We start from the raw sequence: 13419 nt of genomic DNA on the forward strand, positions 1-13419 counted from the left end.
TGAAACTAAGCACCGGTTATGATGTAAAGGAGAGCAAAAAACCCATAGAATTTGTCCTACTTCTGGATGGGTACAAGTTGTGATTAACAACTTAAATACTAACCATGCAAAACTTACTTCCTTATCAGCACATTATATATCTATATTGCTGTAGACTGTTCTCAAAATAATGAGTGAGAATTCATTTGATTAGATGATTCTTCACTCGTTTATTTGCTGTAAGTTTATTCGACCAAAGTGATTGTCCTTTTTAAAATTGTGAATCTGGGAACATCTGCATTATAATCTCCTGGTTACTTGTTACATATGAAGTTCTCCATATCCCACATGAAAGTATCTCACATAAACTTCCTATAACTTTTCTTAAGAAGCCTTCCCAACAATTGCTTTGTACACTAAAATTCAAAAAGCTCTTAATTCTCCTGAGGGCACGACATCATGACAAGCTCCATTGGGATACAGAGATGAGTAAAACATGTGTAATTAATCCATTTTTCATGCTTCCGCTATTCTTTTCTTTTTTTTCCTAAAATTGAATCTGTAAATGTGCAATTAGAAGCCACAGTTCGATAATGAGCTGGACTTTGTCCCTGTCCCGGAGGAAGGAATATATGAGGAGTGGAAAGTAGATAGAATGAGAAGAAAGGTGATAGAATGTGCTACAGAGTGAGTTAGAGGTATGTAAGGTGTGCTGGATGCATAAAACATACTGCACCTTATCGGATAAGTACAGTTTGAGAGGAAAAAATTTTGAAGGGGGAGAGGGGACGTGTAGCTCGGTTGTAAACATGGATAACGGAATAGGTATTATGTACAGTTATCTATAGGTATAGCTATAGGTGCGACTACAGTTATACAGAGAGAAATATAATAGTAATTCCGTACAAAGACAAATGAAATAATGGCTTAGCAGAAGCACAAAGTCCGTTTATGGTAACGTTCATTTTGAATGACACATGGAGATATTGAGGAAAATCATTTCAACAGTCAGAAGTAGGATCTGTGCCTTTCTGTCTGCTTGACTTCCATTGTTTCCAACGCAGGTCCAGACTCTCAGAAAATGTCCATCTCAAACGCCAGTGCAATAGCAGAATTCATTCTCCTGGGGCTCACAGACCGGCCTGAACTCCAACTTCTCCTCTTTGTGCTGTTTCTGGTTTTGTATCTTGTCACCCTCTCGGGCAACCTGGGCATGATGCTGTTGATCAGACTGGACTCTCGCCTCCACACACCCATGTACTTCTTCCTCACTAATTTGGCCTTTGTGGACTTGTGTTACACCTCAAATGCAACCCCGCAGATGTTGACTAATTTCTTATCGGAGAAGAAGACCATCACCTTTGTTGGCTGCTTTACGCAATGTTACATTTTCATTGCGCTTCTCCTCACTGAGTTTTACATGCTGGCGGCAATGGCCTATGACCGCTACGTGGCCATATGTAACCCTCTGCGCTATAGTATGAAAATGTCCAGGCGTATCTGCCTCTGTTTGGCCACACTGCCTTATGTCTATGGCTTCTCAGATGGGCTGTTCCAGGCCATCCTGACCTTCCGCTTGAACTTCTGTAGATCCAATGTCATCAACCACTTCTACTGTGCTGACCCACCGCTGATTAAGCTTTCTTGCTCTGATACGTATGTCAAAGAGCATGCCATGCTCATATCAGCTGGCTTCAATCTCTCCAACTCCCTCTGCATCATCCTGGTGTCCTATGCCTTCATTATTGGTGCCATCCTCCGGATCAAATCGGCAGAGGGCAGGCGCAAGGCATTCTCCACCTGTGGCTCCCACGTGATGGCTGTGACCCTCTTTTATGGGACGCTCTTCTGCATGTATGTAAGACCACCAACAGATAAGACTGTAGAGGAATCCAAAATAATAGCTGTCTTCTACACTTTTGTAAGTCCGGTGCTTAATCCATTGATATACAGTCTGCGGAACAAGGATGTAAAGCAAGCCTTGAAAAATGTCCTCAGAGGAAATAGGTCGCTAAGATGGGACTGACCCTGATTTCCAATGAATCGTCACTAAAACTTGGGCTCAATATCTTTGTATTCTAATGATGTATTTTTATATTCTCTATGAATAAGTCTCAAACATCTCAGCTAAAAATCTCAAGTCTGGGGAAAAGATGAGCTTCACTTATAAATCTGCATTCTTGCACCTCAACATGTGGTCCATACACCAGCAGCAACAGTATCACCTTGGACTTTGTTAGAAATGTAGGATCACCACATTCTGCACCTTAGATGCACTATATCCAAACTTGTGTTTTAATCAAATCATAGGTGATTTGTAAACACATTAAATTTGAGGAGCACTGTTGTAATTGAAAACTCCCACTTAGTATGGCATGGAACATTCCCGTGTTCTTATTGTTTACAATGATGACGAGATAAAGATGTTCTCAGTTCCACTCCTTACATTTGTTCTATTCTTATTATTATCTATCTTTTGGGGCTAGGAGTGCTTGTGAAACACATCCTTCTGTCCATCTCCTCTGAGTTACTAAGTAAATCCAAAAAGCATGGATCATGATAGTCTTCCCATTCCTTGTGAATGTGCTCATATAATGGTCAGTATGGGAATGGAGAAGAGAGGAATAGGGTGATCTTTTTTTTTTCCCTAGCTCTGAGTTTGTGGATCCAGTCTATGACCTCTGAACTATAGGGACCTACTTTTTCCCTCTGATCTGCAAGCCTGAATCTACGTACCCAGGTCTAGGAAAAGAAAGAATGCTTTCAGTATCACTTGGATGTGAAAAGTTTAGAAATGCCGGGCAATGTCCTTTTTCTTCATTTCTAGTTTATAAGTGAAAATTTGGATTATTGATTTGAGTGTTGCTTTTTCTCATATAAACATTTATACCCTTTACCTAAACACCACTTTAGCCGAAAACTGCTAATTTTTGGTAATTTTTACATTCATTTTGCACTATTTTCTTTTTCTTTCCAGCACCTCTTCTTTAACCTTTGAGCTATTATAGAAGATAGTGTTTAATTATTGTATATTTGAGAGTTTAAAAGATATTTCATTGTTACATATTTGTCATTTCATTCTGTTGTCAGAGAACATATGCCTTATGATTTTAATCTTGGAAATTTACAAAGTTTAGTGTTTTATTTATAAAATGAGATAAATTTATAAATTTTATTTATAAAATGAGAGATAATTGACATATAACATTGTGTATGCTTACAGTGTACATTGTAACGATACATGTATATGTTATGAAATGATTATCACAAGACTGTTAACACATCTTTCATGTTGTATAAACACATTTTTTTTCCTGTGGTGGTCACGGTGAAACATTTAAGATCTACTCTCTTAGCATTTTCAAGTATACAGTACAGTATTGTTAACTACAGTCACCGTGTTGTACGTTAGATTCCCTTGAGGTTATTCATCTTATAACTGAAGGCTTGTAGCCTTTGACCAACATTTCCCCATTTCCCACATCCCCCCCACCTGACAACCAGCCCTGTATCCTCTGTTTATGTGAATCTGACTTTCTTAGAATCCACATAAAAGTTAGATCATACTGGGCCCCCCGGGTGGTTCAGTTAGTTGACCATTCAACTTTTAATTTCAGCTCGTCATGATCCCTCGGTCATGGGATTGAACCCTGTGTCAGGCTCCATGTTGAGTGCGGATCCTGCTTGAGATTTTCTCTTTCTCTCCCTCTGCCCCTGGCTCCTGCTCTCTCTCTCTCTCTCTCTCAAAATAAACAAACACATTCAAAAAGAATTTAGATCATATGGTCTTAGTCTATCTCACTTATTTCACTTAGTATAGTGCCCTCATCCAATGTTACAAATGGCAATTTCCACTTTTTAAATGATGGAGTAATATTCCGTTGTATATAAATACCACATCGTCTTAACCGTTCATCTGCAAATGGACACTAACATTGTTTCCGTGTCTTGAATCTTGTGAGTTTTGCTGCAATGAACGTGAAGGTGCACCGATCTCTTCAAGATTATGATTTCATTTCCACCGGCTGTACATATCCCCAGAAGGGGGCTAACTGGGTCATATGATAGTTTTATTTTTGATTTTTTGAAGAAGCTCCATACTGTTTCCATATTGTCTATATAGATTTATGTTCCCATCAGCAACGCACATGGGTTCCTTTTTCTCCACATCCTCTCCAGCACTTACTATCTCTTGTCTTTTTGATAATAGCCACCTAATAGCTGTGAAGTTGTATCGCGCTGTGGTTTTCCTTTGCATTTCCATGATGTTTTGCGATAAGCAGCTTTTCATTACCTATTGGCCATTTGTATGTCTTCTTTGGAAAAATTTCTATTCAGGCCATTCGCCCACTTCTAAACAGGCTTATTTGTTTTTGTATTAAGCTGTATTTTTTAAATATATTTTGGATATTAGTGTCTTCTCTGATATATTGTTTGCATATATTCTCTCCTAACCCATATGTTGTCTTTTCATTTTGTTGATAGTTTTTTTTTTTTTTTTTTTTTTTTTTTGCTGTGCAGAAGCTTTAAGTTTGATGCAGTCTAATTTTTCTTTTCTTGCTTGTACTTTTGATTTCACATACAAAAAGCCATTGCCAAGACGAGTACCAAGGAACATTTTTCCTATGGCAGGTTTTATGCTTAAGTTATTAATTTATTGCAAGTTAATTTTTTATGTGTGGTATAAAATAGAGCTCCAATTTAATTGTTCTACATGTGGTCATCCTCTTCCCAGCACCACTCACCGAAGAAACTCTCCTTTCCACATGGAGTATTTTTTAACTCCCTTGTCAAATATTAGTTGACCGTATACGCACGGGTTTATTTCTTGGCTTTCAATTCTGTTTCTTTGGTCTATATGTCTGTTTTTGGTACCAATACCATCTTGTTTGTACTATTATAACTTTGTAAAATAATTTAAAATCAGGAAGTGTGATGCCTCTGGCTTTGTCCTTTCTCATGATTGCTTTGGCTATTTAAGGTCTTTTTGTTGTTGTTGTTCCATATGAATTTTAGGATTATTTACCTTGTTACAGTGAAAAATGTCATTGGATTTTTTATTGGAATTGCATTAAATCTACAGATGGCTTTGGGTAGTATGCACATTTTAACAATTCTAACTCTCTTTCAATCCATAAACACTGGGTATCTTTTTGTTTATGTCTTCTTCAATTTCTTTCATCAAAGACTTTTTGTTTTTAGATTTGCACAGATTTCTTTTTACTTCATTTATTTACTTTGAGAGAGAGAGAGAAAGGGAGGAAGAACTGAGCATACAAGTGGGGGAAGTGGAGAGGGAGAGAGACAATTCTAAGCAGCTCTGCACAGTCAGCAAGGAGCCTGATGTGGGACTCAAACTCAGGAGCTGTGAGATCATGACACGAGCTGAAACCAAGAGCTCAGTCTACTGATCTACTCAGGCACCCCAGTGGACAGATCTTTTCATGCTTTGGTTAAAATCATTCCTAAGTATTTTATTGATCTTGGTGCTATTGGATTTTTTTATTTCTTTCCCAAATAGTACATTATTAGTATGTAAAAATGCAACTTATTTTTTACTTGTTGATTTTGCATTCTGCATAAACTTACTGAATTTATTTATTAGCTCTAACAGTTATTTGGTAGTGTCTTTAGGTTTTCCTATGTAGAAGATCTATCGTCTGCAAATATAATTTTACTTATTTCTTTCAGATATTGGATACTTTTTTTTTTTGCCTAATTGTTCTAGCTTGGACTTCCAGTATTTTGTTCACTGGGAGTGGTGATTGTGGACACCTATGTCTTGTTTTTAACCATAAAAGAAAGGTTTCACCTTTCCACCATTGAGTATGATGTTAGCTGTGGGCTTGTCATATATAGCCTTTATTATATTGATGTATGCTCTTTTTATACCCAATTTGTTGAGAGTTTTCATGATAGGACATTGAATTTTGTCAAATGTTTTTCTGCATCTATTGAGATAACCATATAATTTCAACCTTTTATTCTATTAATGGATGCATGTCTTTTTTTTCACAAACAACTGATCCCTGTGGAGACAGTGAACTATAAGAGGTAATGGGTACAAATGTGTCCATTTTAAGTACAATTTGGGTGTTTTGACAAATGTGTATCCATAGGACTGTCACCACTATTGATTGACATATGCGGGATTTCATCACTTCCCAAATTTCCTTTTTATCCCTTTTATGACAATTACTTCCCTGCATACCCTGCCTTTGCTAATCACAGATATGCCTTTTTCTTGCTATATTCATATAAATGGAATCAAACCATATATAGTCTTTTGTGTGTACATTCTCTGAGTTGCCAAAATATTTTGGAAAATCATCCAGTTGATGTATAGATCCATAATTTGATATATTTTCTGTTACTGAGTAGCTTTATGTTTTAAAAATGTACCACTATTTATACATTTATGTGTTATCAGAACTTGGGTTGTTTCATTAAGTGTCGGACTGTCTTCAGTATCAGGCTTAATGAAAGTGTAATGTCCAGGGCAAAAGAAAATTCTTCTACCAACCTGTTATAAACTCACACAGAAAGATGTGATTACAATTAAAAATCATGACTTTTACCTTGAAAGACCTCTTTTTTATTTCTTCCTCCCTTGATCTAGTCACCATGGATATAAAGTCATCACATATAGGTTATCTTGCTAGACTTTTTTGGAGGTAGAAGTGAACATTTTCTGTATTACGTTCCTATTCTACTTTGTAACTGACATTTGTGTGCCTTTCACACTATATTCAATCATAAGGCCAACAAATGAAATCAGGTTGTGAAGTTAGGATGATGGGTTAGAAGATAATAAGTTTAGACGTCTTCTAAAACCATAGAGCATTTGCCCTTTAATGGATGAAGCTGCTACTCAGGTCTCATCATTTGCTTCCATACTAGAATGCAAGCCATGTGAATTCAAATTATATTGATCTTTAGAAGAATTTCATGATCTTGCAAGTAGTGCAAAGTGTGTCAATTTGAAAACACCATGTCAACTAAAAGATATTTGTGGGTGAAATCCTACTCTATTTTTTTTCAATAAAGTCACTCAATATGTATTTATGACTGGCATGTTCTAGTCACTGTGCGGAGTGTTGTGTATATAGTGAATTAAAATTTTAGTTTCTCATTCTCTTGGAATTAATAGTCTGGAAGGGAAGACGAATCTTAAGGAAACAGTATTCATTGTACAGATAGATCAAACAATTCTAAAATTAGTATGGAACCACAAAGGACCTGAAACTGCCAAGACAGTCCTGAAAAACAAAAACAAAAACAAAAACAACAAATCAAAACTGGAGGCATCATGATCCTGGATTTCAAGCTATATCGTAAAGTTGTAGTCATCAAGACAATATGGTACTGGCAGAAAAACAGACACATAGATCAATGGAACAGAAAAGAGAACCCCGAAATAGACTCATAACTACATGGTCAACTCATCTTTGACAAAGCAGGAAAGAATAGCCAGTGGAAAAAAGACAGTCTCTTCAACAAAGGGTGTTGGGAAAACTGGACGGTGACATGCAGAAGAATGAAACTGGACCACTTTCTTACACCATACACAAAAATAAATTCGAAATGGATGAAAGACCTAAATGGGAGCCAGGAAACCATCAAAATCCTAGGGAAAACAGGCAGCAACCTCTTTGACACTGGTCAGAGCAACTTCTTTCTAGATGCATCACAGAATGCAATGGAAACAGAAGCAAACATGAACTATTGGGACTTCATCAACATAAAAAGCTTCTGCACAGTGAAGGAAACAATTGACAAAACTAAAAAGCAGCCTGCAAAATGGGAGGAGATATTTGCAAAAGACATATTTGATAAAGGGTTGTGGTACAATGCCTCCTTAAGGAATGTGGTAAAAATCTCAAGACAAGGGAAGGCAACCTGGCTATGTATAGGTACATGGCATTCTTCATGACTCTGTAACACAGACTGCCCATTCAGACCGTATGATACCATATACGGGAGACAAAGGAGCAAAAATTGTACAAAAGGCAACCCCTCACTGTGCTCGGAGCTCAGCCTTTTGGGTCTTAGCCCACTAAGCTCATGCCAGCACGAATAAAAAAGCTGCTTCCTGGAAAGAAAAGCCTCTGTGTCCCGACTCTTTATATGTAACTGGCCGCTACAGGATTATTATCCAGAATCTATAAAAACATAATCAAATTTAACACCCAAAAAACAAATAACCCAGTTAAGAAATGAACTTAACATCTTGAATGAACTCTACACAACTCATTATGCTATCCTGCCCACATGATTTTACTCACTGGGTGTTATAATTTAATCACTTAATTCTGGATATGAAAGTCCTTTCAGCAAACATTCATTCAATAGCAATTGTATGGATAAAACACAATTTAGAACAGGAAAAATCATAAAAACATCAAAGACCATGAATTGAATCATTATTTTATGATGTTATTCATTGTTCTGTTTATCTGATGAGAATAAATTGTCGTCCATAATGCAAAAATTCCATGAGAATAAACTCCTAACCACTGAAAGGAATCAGCTCAAAATTATTACAAACTGATTCAGTCACAAGGGGGAAATCCCAAGACTCTAATTAGTATAAGTCTGCCTAAGTTACTATTTCCTGGGAGTTTTCTCTTTTAGTAATATTGTCATTGTTTTTTCAGTATATGTTGAAAAATATCTTAGGAATAGGAGCTTCAAATTACAATTTGGGTATAAATCACTCCCGGCACCCCATCATTTGGACCACTCGTGTCTCCGAAAGAATCTTTCCTGGGATCAGGTAAGAGTGACAATTCTGACTTCTACACTTGAAGTTTCTCTTCCTGTTTTATTTTTGGATCTTCACCATAAGAGTTAGTGGCCACGAAAGGAGCTTTCAATGTTAGCTTAATTTCTTGGCCAGCTACAATGAGTTTGTATGTATTTTTATTTAGATCGGTCACTAGAAAATATCAAACTCTCGTGGGAATTAATGCGTTTACACTAATCAATTTACTTTGAAAATAACATTCTCTTCATCCATTCAATAGTTTAACACATATTGAATAACCATATGAGAGGGAGCACCTGATATTCTCATAATTTTTAAAATAATAATATCTGTTGGGTCATCTAGGTGGCCCAGTTGGTTGAGCACCTGACTCTTGGTTTCGGCTCAGGTCATGACCTCATGGTTGGTGGATTTGAGCCCAGGTCTGGTTCTGTGCTGATGGTGCTGAGCCTGCTTGGGATCCTCTGTCTCCCTTTCTCTCTGCCCCTCCATGCTCTCTCTCTCTCTCTCTTCCTCAAAAATAAATACACATTTAAAAAAAAGAATAGTATCTGTTGGAAGAACAGTTCCCCCTCCAAAAAAATTAAATAATTGAAAAGAGAAAAAATTCAAGAAAGAATTATTATATTCATTCTGGCAAAAATAAAACTCTCATAGAACTCAATAAATCTCTTTTTCAATTATTTGGGAGAGAAATGTTTGGGGTAAATTTAATTAAACTGAGACACATGGCTAATAATGGGTATAGGATTTGTAACTACATAAATCCTGAATCAGAATGTTATAAATGATGGACATTTTAGAAATTATGTAGCCAAAGTATGATATTGAATAGATGAGGACTCAAGTTCACAGAAAGAAAGTCGCTATATCAAGATTAGATGATTGCTTCTTAAATTAAAAAAAATTAAAAAAATTAGTGTTTATATGTTTATTTATTTATTTATTTAAAAATTTTCATTTATTTTTGAGAGAGATCGAGAGACAGAGTGTGAACAGAGGAGGGGCTGAGAGGGAGACACACAATAGGATCCAGGCTCTGAGCTGTCAGCACACAGCCCAATGCGGGGCTCAGACTCACTAGCTGTGAGATCATGACCTGAGCTGAAGTTGGACACTTCACAGACTGAGCCACCCAGGTGCCCCAAAGATCGCTTTCTAAACGAAGATTCAAAAGGGGTTTTATTATACCATTGGCTGGTACAAAGCCATAATGTGTAAGAAGATCTATAACAGGTTCATTCATTGTAACCAGGTAATGCACCCTGCTCTTAAATCTGTGAGACGATGGAATGGAAAACTAAGACAGGGGAAGACACTGGAGTTTATTTGGCAGAGTAGACAAGGAAGGTGCTCCTTCTGGGAAATTAATATTCACACGAGGTGCATGGCTCCACCAACTACATGACCTATTATTTACTTGTTTTGCCATTTCCTACCTTAAAGTACCATTCTTTTTCTAGCTATTCTTGCAGGCTTATCTACGTCTTTAAGAACAGTTGAGTTTGCATGCTTATCGGATTACCGACTCTAAACTTCAATAACCCTTCCTCCTATTTTGTGTGTCCCTATCCTTCGCTTCAATATCTCCAAGTCTCCCACTCAATCCATCTTACAGGAGTATGAAATGGCAACCTTATGCATATGGAATAGTTAGCAAAAATGAAAGCAGGTCAGTGTTATCCTGTTACCTTGAACATATGCCTTTAAACTGGACCCTGAAGAGGGCAAACTATTCCCCAAATGAACACTTCAGCCACCAGGGTGTGAGATATCAATGACACTTTTGGAAGTGAGCTACACACTTTGATTGACTGATTTTCAGTGGGAAAGTAAAATCTTGGAACTCCAAATTTTCGCCAAATATTTACCACGTGTACCGGTTTCCCATATGTGACACCTATTTTTTGCTCAATAATCCCTACTAAATTACAAAGTAATGTTTTGTTTTCTTGCGTTGTTACATAATAGGAAACAAATGTATATGCATATCAATATCCTTGTGAGTCAAGTTCATTTGCATGAAAAATCTATGTAGTCTCTGTTATCTTGTTTATCTACGATCATTCCAATCCGGAGAAAAGCAATTTGACATTATTGAACCAGTGAAACCTTATGCTGAGAATTTTATTTTTCTTATGTTTCTTGAAATAAGGGACATAGATAAAAAAACACAACTCATTGCTGCTTTCACTGACTTATTATTACCCAGAAATTTCAAATTGGACACCAAAGCCAGAGGGAAATCTTTAGGAAGATATCCGGTTCCCCACCTCACTGAAATTTAATTATCTTTCTGTGTGGCATTTCTCATACGGAGAGAAAAATGTGCATGACTATTATAAAACTAGTTCAGCAATCTCTCTAATAATTCAGTATGAATTACTTGGCATTCTATATTGATATAGAAGCTAGAAAATAAGAATAACGGAGGATAAATTTTGCTATTCCTTGAATAAATATCAAAGAAGTGAGCAATCTTTCCAACTACAAGGAGTGCTGGGTACAGTAATTTAAATACGGAGCTTTCAAGAGCAGTTCCCACAGCCATTAAACATGAGCCCAGAAGCGCAAGAAAACTCTACAAGCTTTTGCTTATAGAAATAAAAATAATATATTAAGTATTCCAAAATTATTCAGCTACTTATTTCCATGGAATAAAAGGCTTTACTTCTAATGCAGCAGGTTTGGTTTGGAATTATCATAGAGAGCTACCAAAAATATTTAACATTTACCAACAATATTTGTCATATGCCCATTTCAGATCTCAAATATCTTTTTTTTAAAAGATATTGGGAATCATATTTCCAAACACTTTTGGCCTTTAAAATTTGAATCAGGCAAGAAACTCAAATTAGATGGTTTTGTTTTATTTTATTTTTAAACATTTTTATGTTTATTTATCTTTGAGAGAAAGAGAGACAGAGTGTGGGCAGGTGAGGGGCAGAGAGAGATGGAGACAAAGAATCTGAAGCAGGCTTCAGGCTCTGAGCTGTCAGCACAGAGCCTGACACAGGGCTTGAACTCACAAATAGCGAGATCATGACCTGAGCTGAAGTCAGATGCTTAACTGCCTGAGCCACCCACATGCCCCTCAATTACATTGGTTTTAGAAACAGGGTCATAGATTGCAAGATAGGTCTGTAAAAAGACAGAGGAGAAGCAACTAGGGAAGCATGATTTTAAAAAGAATATGTAATAATTTCAACACAGATAAGTTAAAGTATGTGCAAATTATATGAGAATATTTACAATATGTGGAACCTATGTTATATCCACATACATGGTAATTTAGCACATACCTTAACTCAAATAGACACTTAATAAGCAACCATAATTATTTGCTTGATATGATACGATGTGCAAACAGGGGCTAGTGTTTAGGGTCCAGCTGTACAGATCATGTGCTTGGGAGCAGAAAAGACTTGTGTCCACCTCTGATTGGTAAACAGAGCTCTGATGTCATATCGCTATTTCCCTAGGAGTTCTTTGCTATTTTCTGCTTGCTTCCATTCCTTCCCATTCACAGGGGTCCTCTTCCAAGCTCTATATTTCTCCCAAACAATTTTTTTTGAGAGCATGTATCAATGATAAATTCAAAAGTGCTTTAGTATACTACCAGTGGCCCTACTGAAAGAAGGTGGTTTTCCAAGTAGCGCAGGATAGATCTTACGTTCCTGTGTTTGGTTTTGCTATTGAGATGCAAGGGTTCTAGCAATCTCTGGTGCTCGTGTGGAATTAGGGTTTCTAAGTCTAAGGAGAGTAGAGATGCCTCAGGCTCTTTGAACGACTGAGCTTAGGAAAAGCTGCATATTCTTGCCCACCTTATATAGCTTCACAATACATGCGGGCATATAGAAGGCTCTGAGACTTCCTGCAACAGAGAAACCCATTTTCCCTTCTCTTTTTCAAAACACAGCATTCTTTGGGGTGCCTGGGTGGCTCAGTCGGTTAAGCATCCAACTTTAGCTCAAGTTATGATCTCACGGTTCATGAGTTCGAGCCCTGCATCAGACTCTGTGTTGACAGCTCAGAGCCTGGAGCCTGCTTCGGATTCTGTTTCTCCCTCCCTCTCTGCTCCTCCCCACCTTGTATTCTCTCTCTCTCTCTCTCTATCTCAAAAATAAATAAACATTTAAAAAAAACTCAGCAGTTTTCAAATTTAGTTTTACCATAGACCTATTTTGTTGCCTGATGTCCGGTTGATCTGGTGCATACAGTTTTGAAAGTACTAATCTAAGAACTCTGATGACAGCATGTTGAAGGTTTATGTGTGCCCCATTCCCCCCCCTTTCCTAATTGTACTCGCTCTGTATTAGTTGCAGGTTCTTCTAGAGGTAAAATAAAACAGAACAGCATCATTGCTTTGTAAAACTGATGTGGCTGTGTGCATGGAAAGAAGAACTATAATCAAAATGTAGTCTCTTCTTAAATCTTAGAGCATGCTTGCTGAACCTATTTAAAGGAGATAGTAGGAAACAGGCAAATTAAATTCCTATTTCTCTTTTATATTTTTATTGCTTTTATTAGTTGTCAAATGTAATATGATGAGCAACCAGGTGCTAGTATTTAGGGCATAGTTGTCCAAATCTAAAGATGAGATGAATGTCTTAATGCCATTGAAATGGGAGATTTACATGTACCGTTAAGGTGAATATTCTCCAAATAGACTC

General features: G+C 37.0%; 1 protein-coding gene across 1 annotated transcript; it reads left to right on the forward strand.

Annotated features, from left to right (window-relative positions):
• The first annotated feature begins 1057 nt into the window (after positions 1-1057).
• On the forward strand, positions 1058-2005 carry LOC125933708 (olfactory receptor 5M11). The gene has a single exon (XM_049646810.1). It carries the CDS (start codon positions 1061-1063, stop codon positions 2003-2005), a length of 945 nt encoding a protein of 314 aa, XP_049502767.1. The 5' UTR covers positions 1058-1060.
• The last annotated feature ends 11414 nt before the right edge of the window (positions 2006-13419 follow it).

This window comes from Panthera uncia, chromosome D1, assembly GCF_023721935.1.
Source record: "Panthera uncia isolate 11264 chromosome D1, Puncia_PCG_1.0, whole genome shotgun sequence".
In the NCBI taxonomy this organism is placed as follows: Eukaryota; Metazoa; Chordata; class Mammalia; order Carnivora; family Felidae; genus Panthera; species Panthera uncia.

What these genes read in the sequence shown, in the direction of transcription:
- LOC125933708 (XM_049646810.1), top strand. Translation starts at nt 1,061, where the DNA reads ATGTCCATCTCAAACGCCAGTGCAATAGCAGAATTCATTCTCCTGGGG.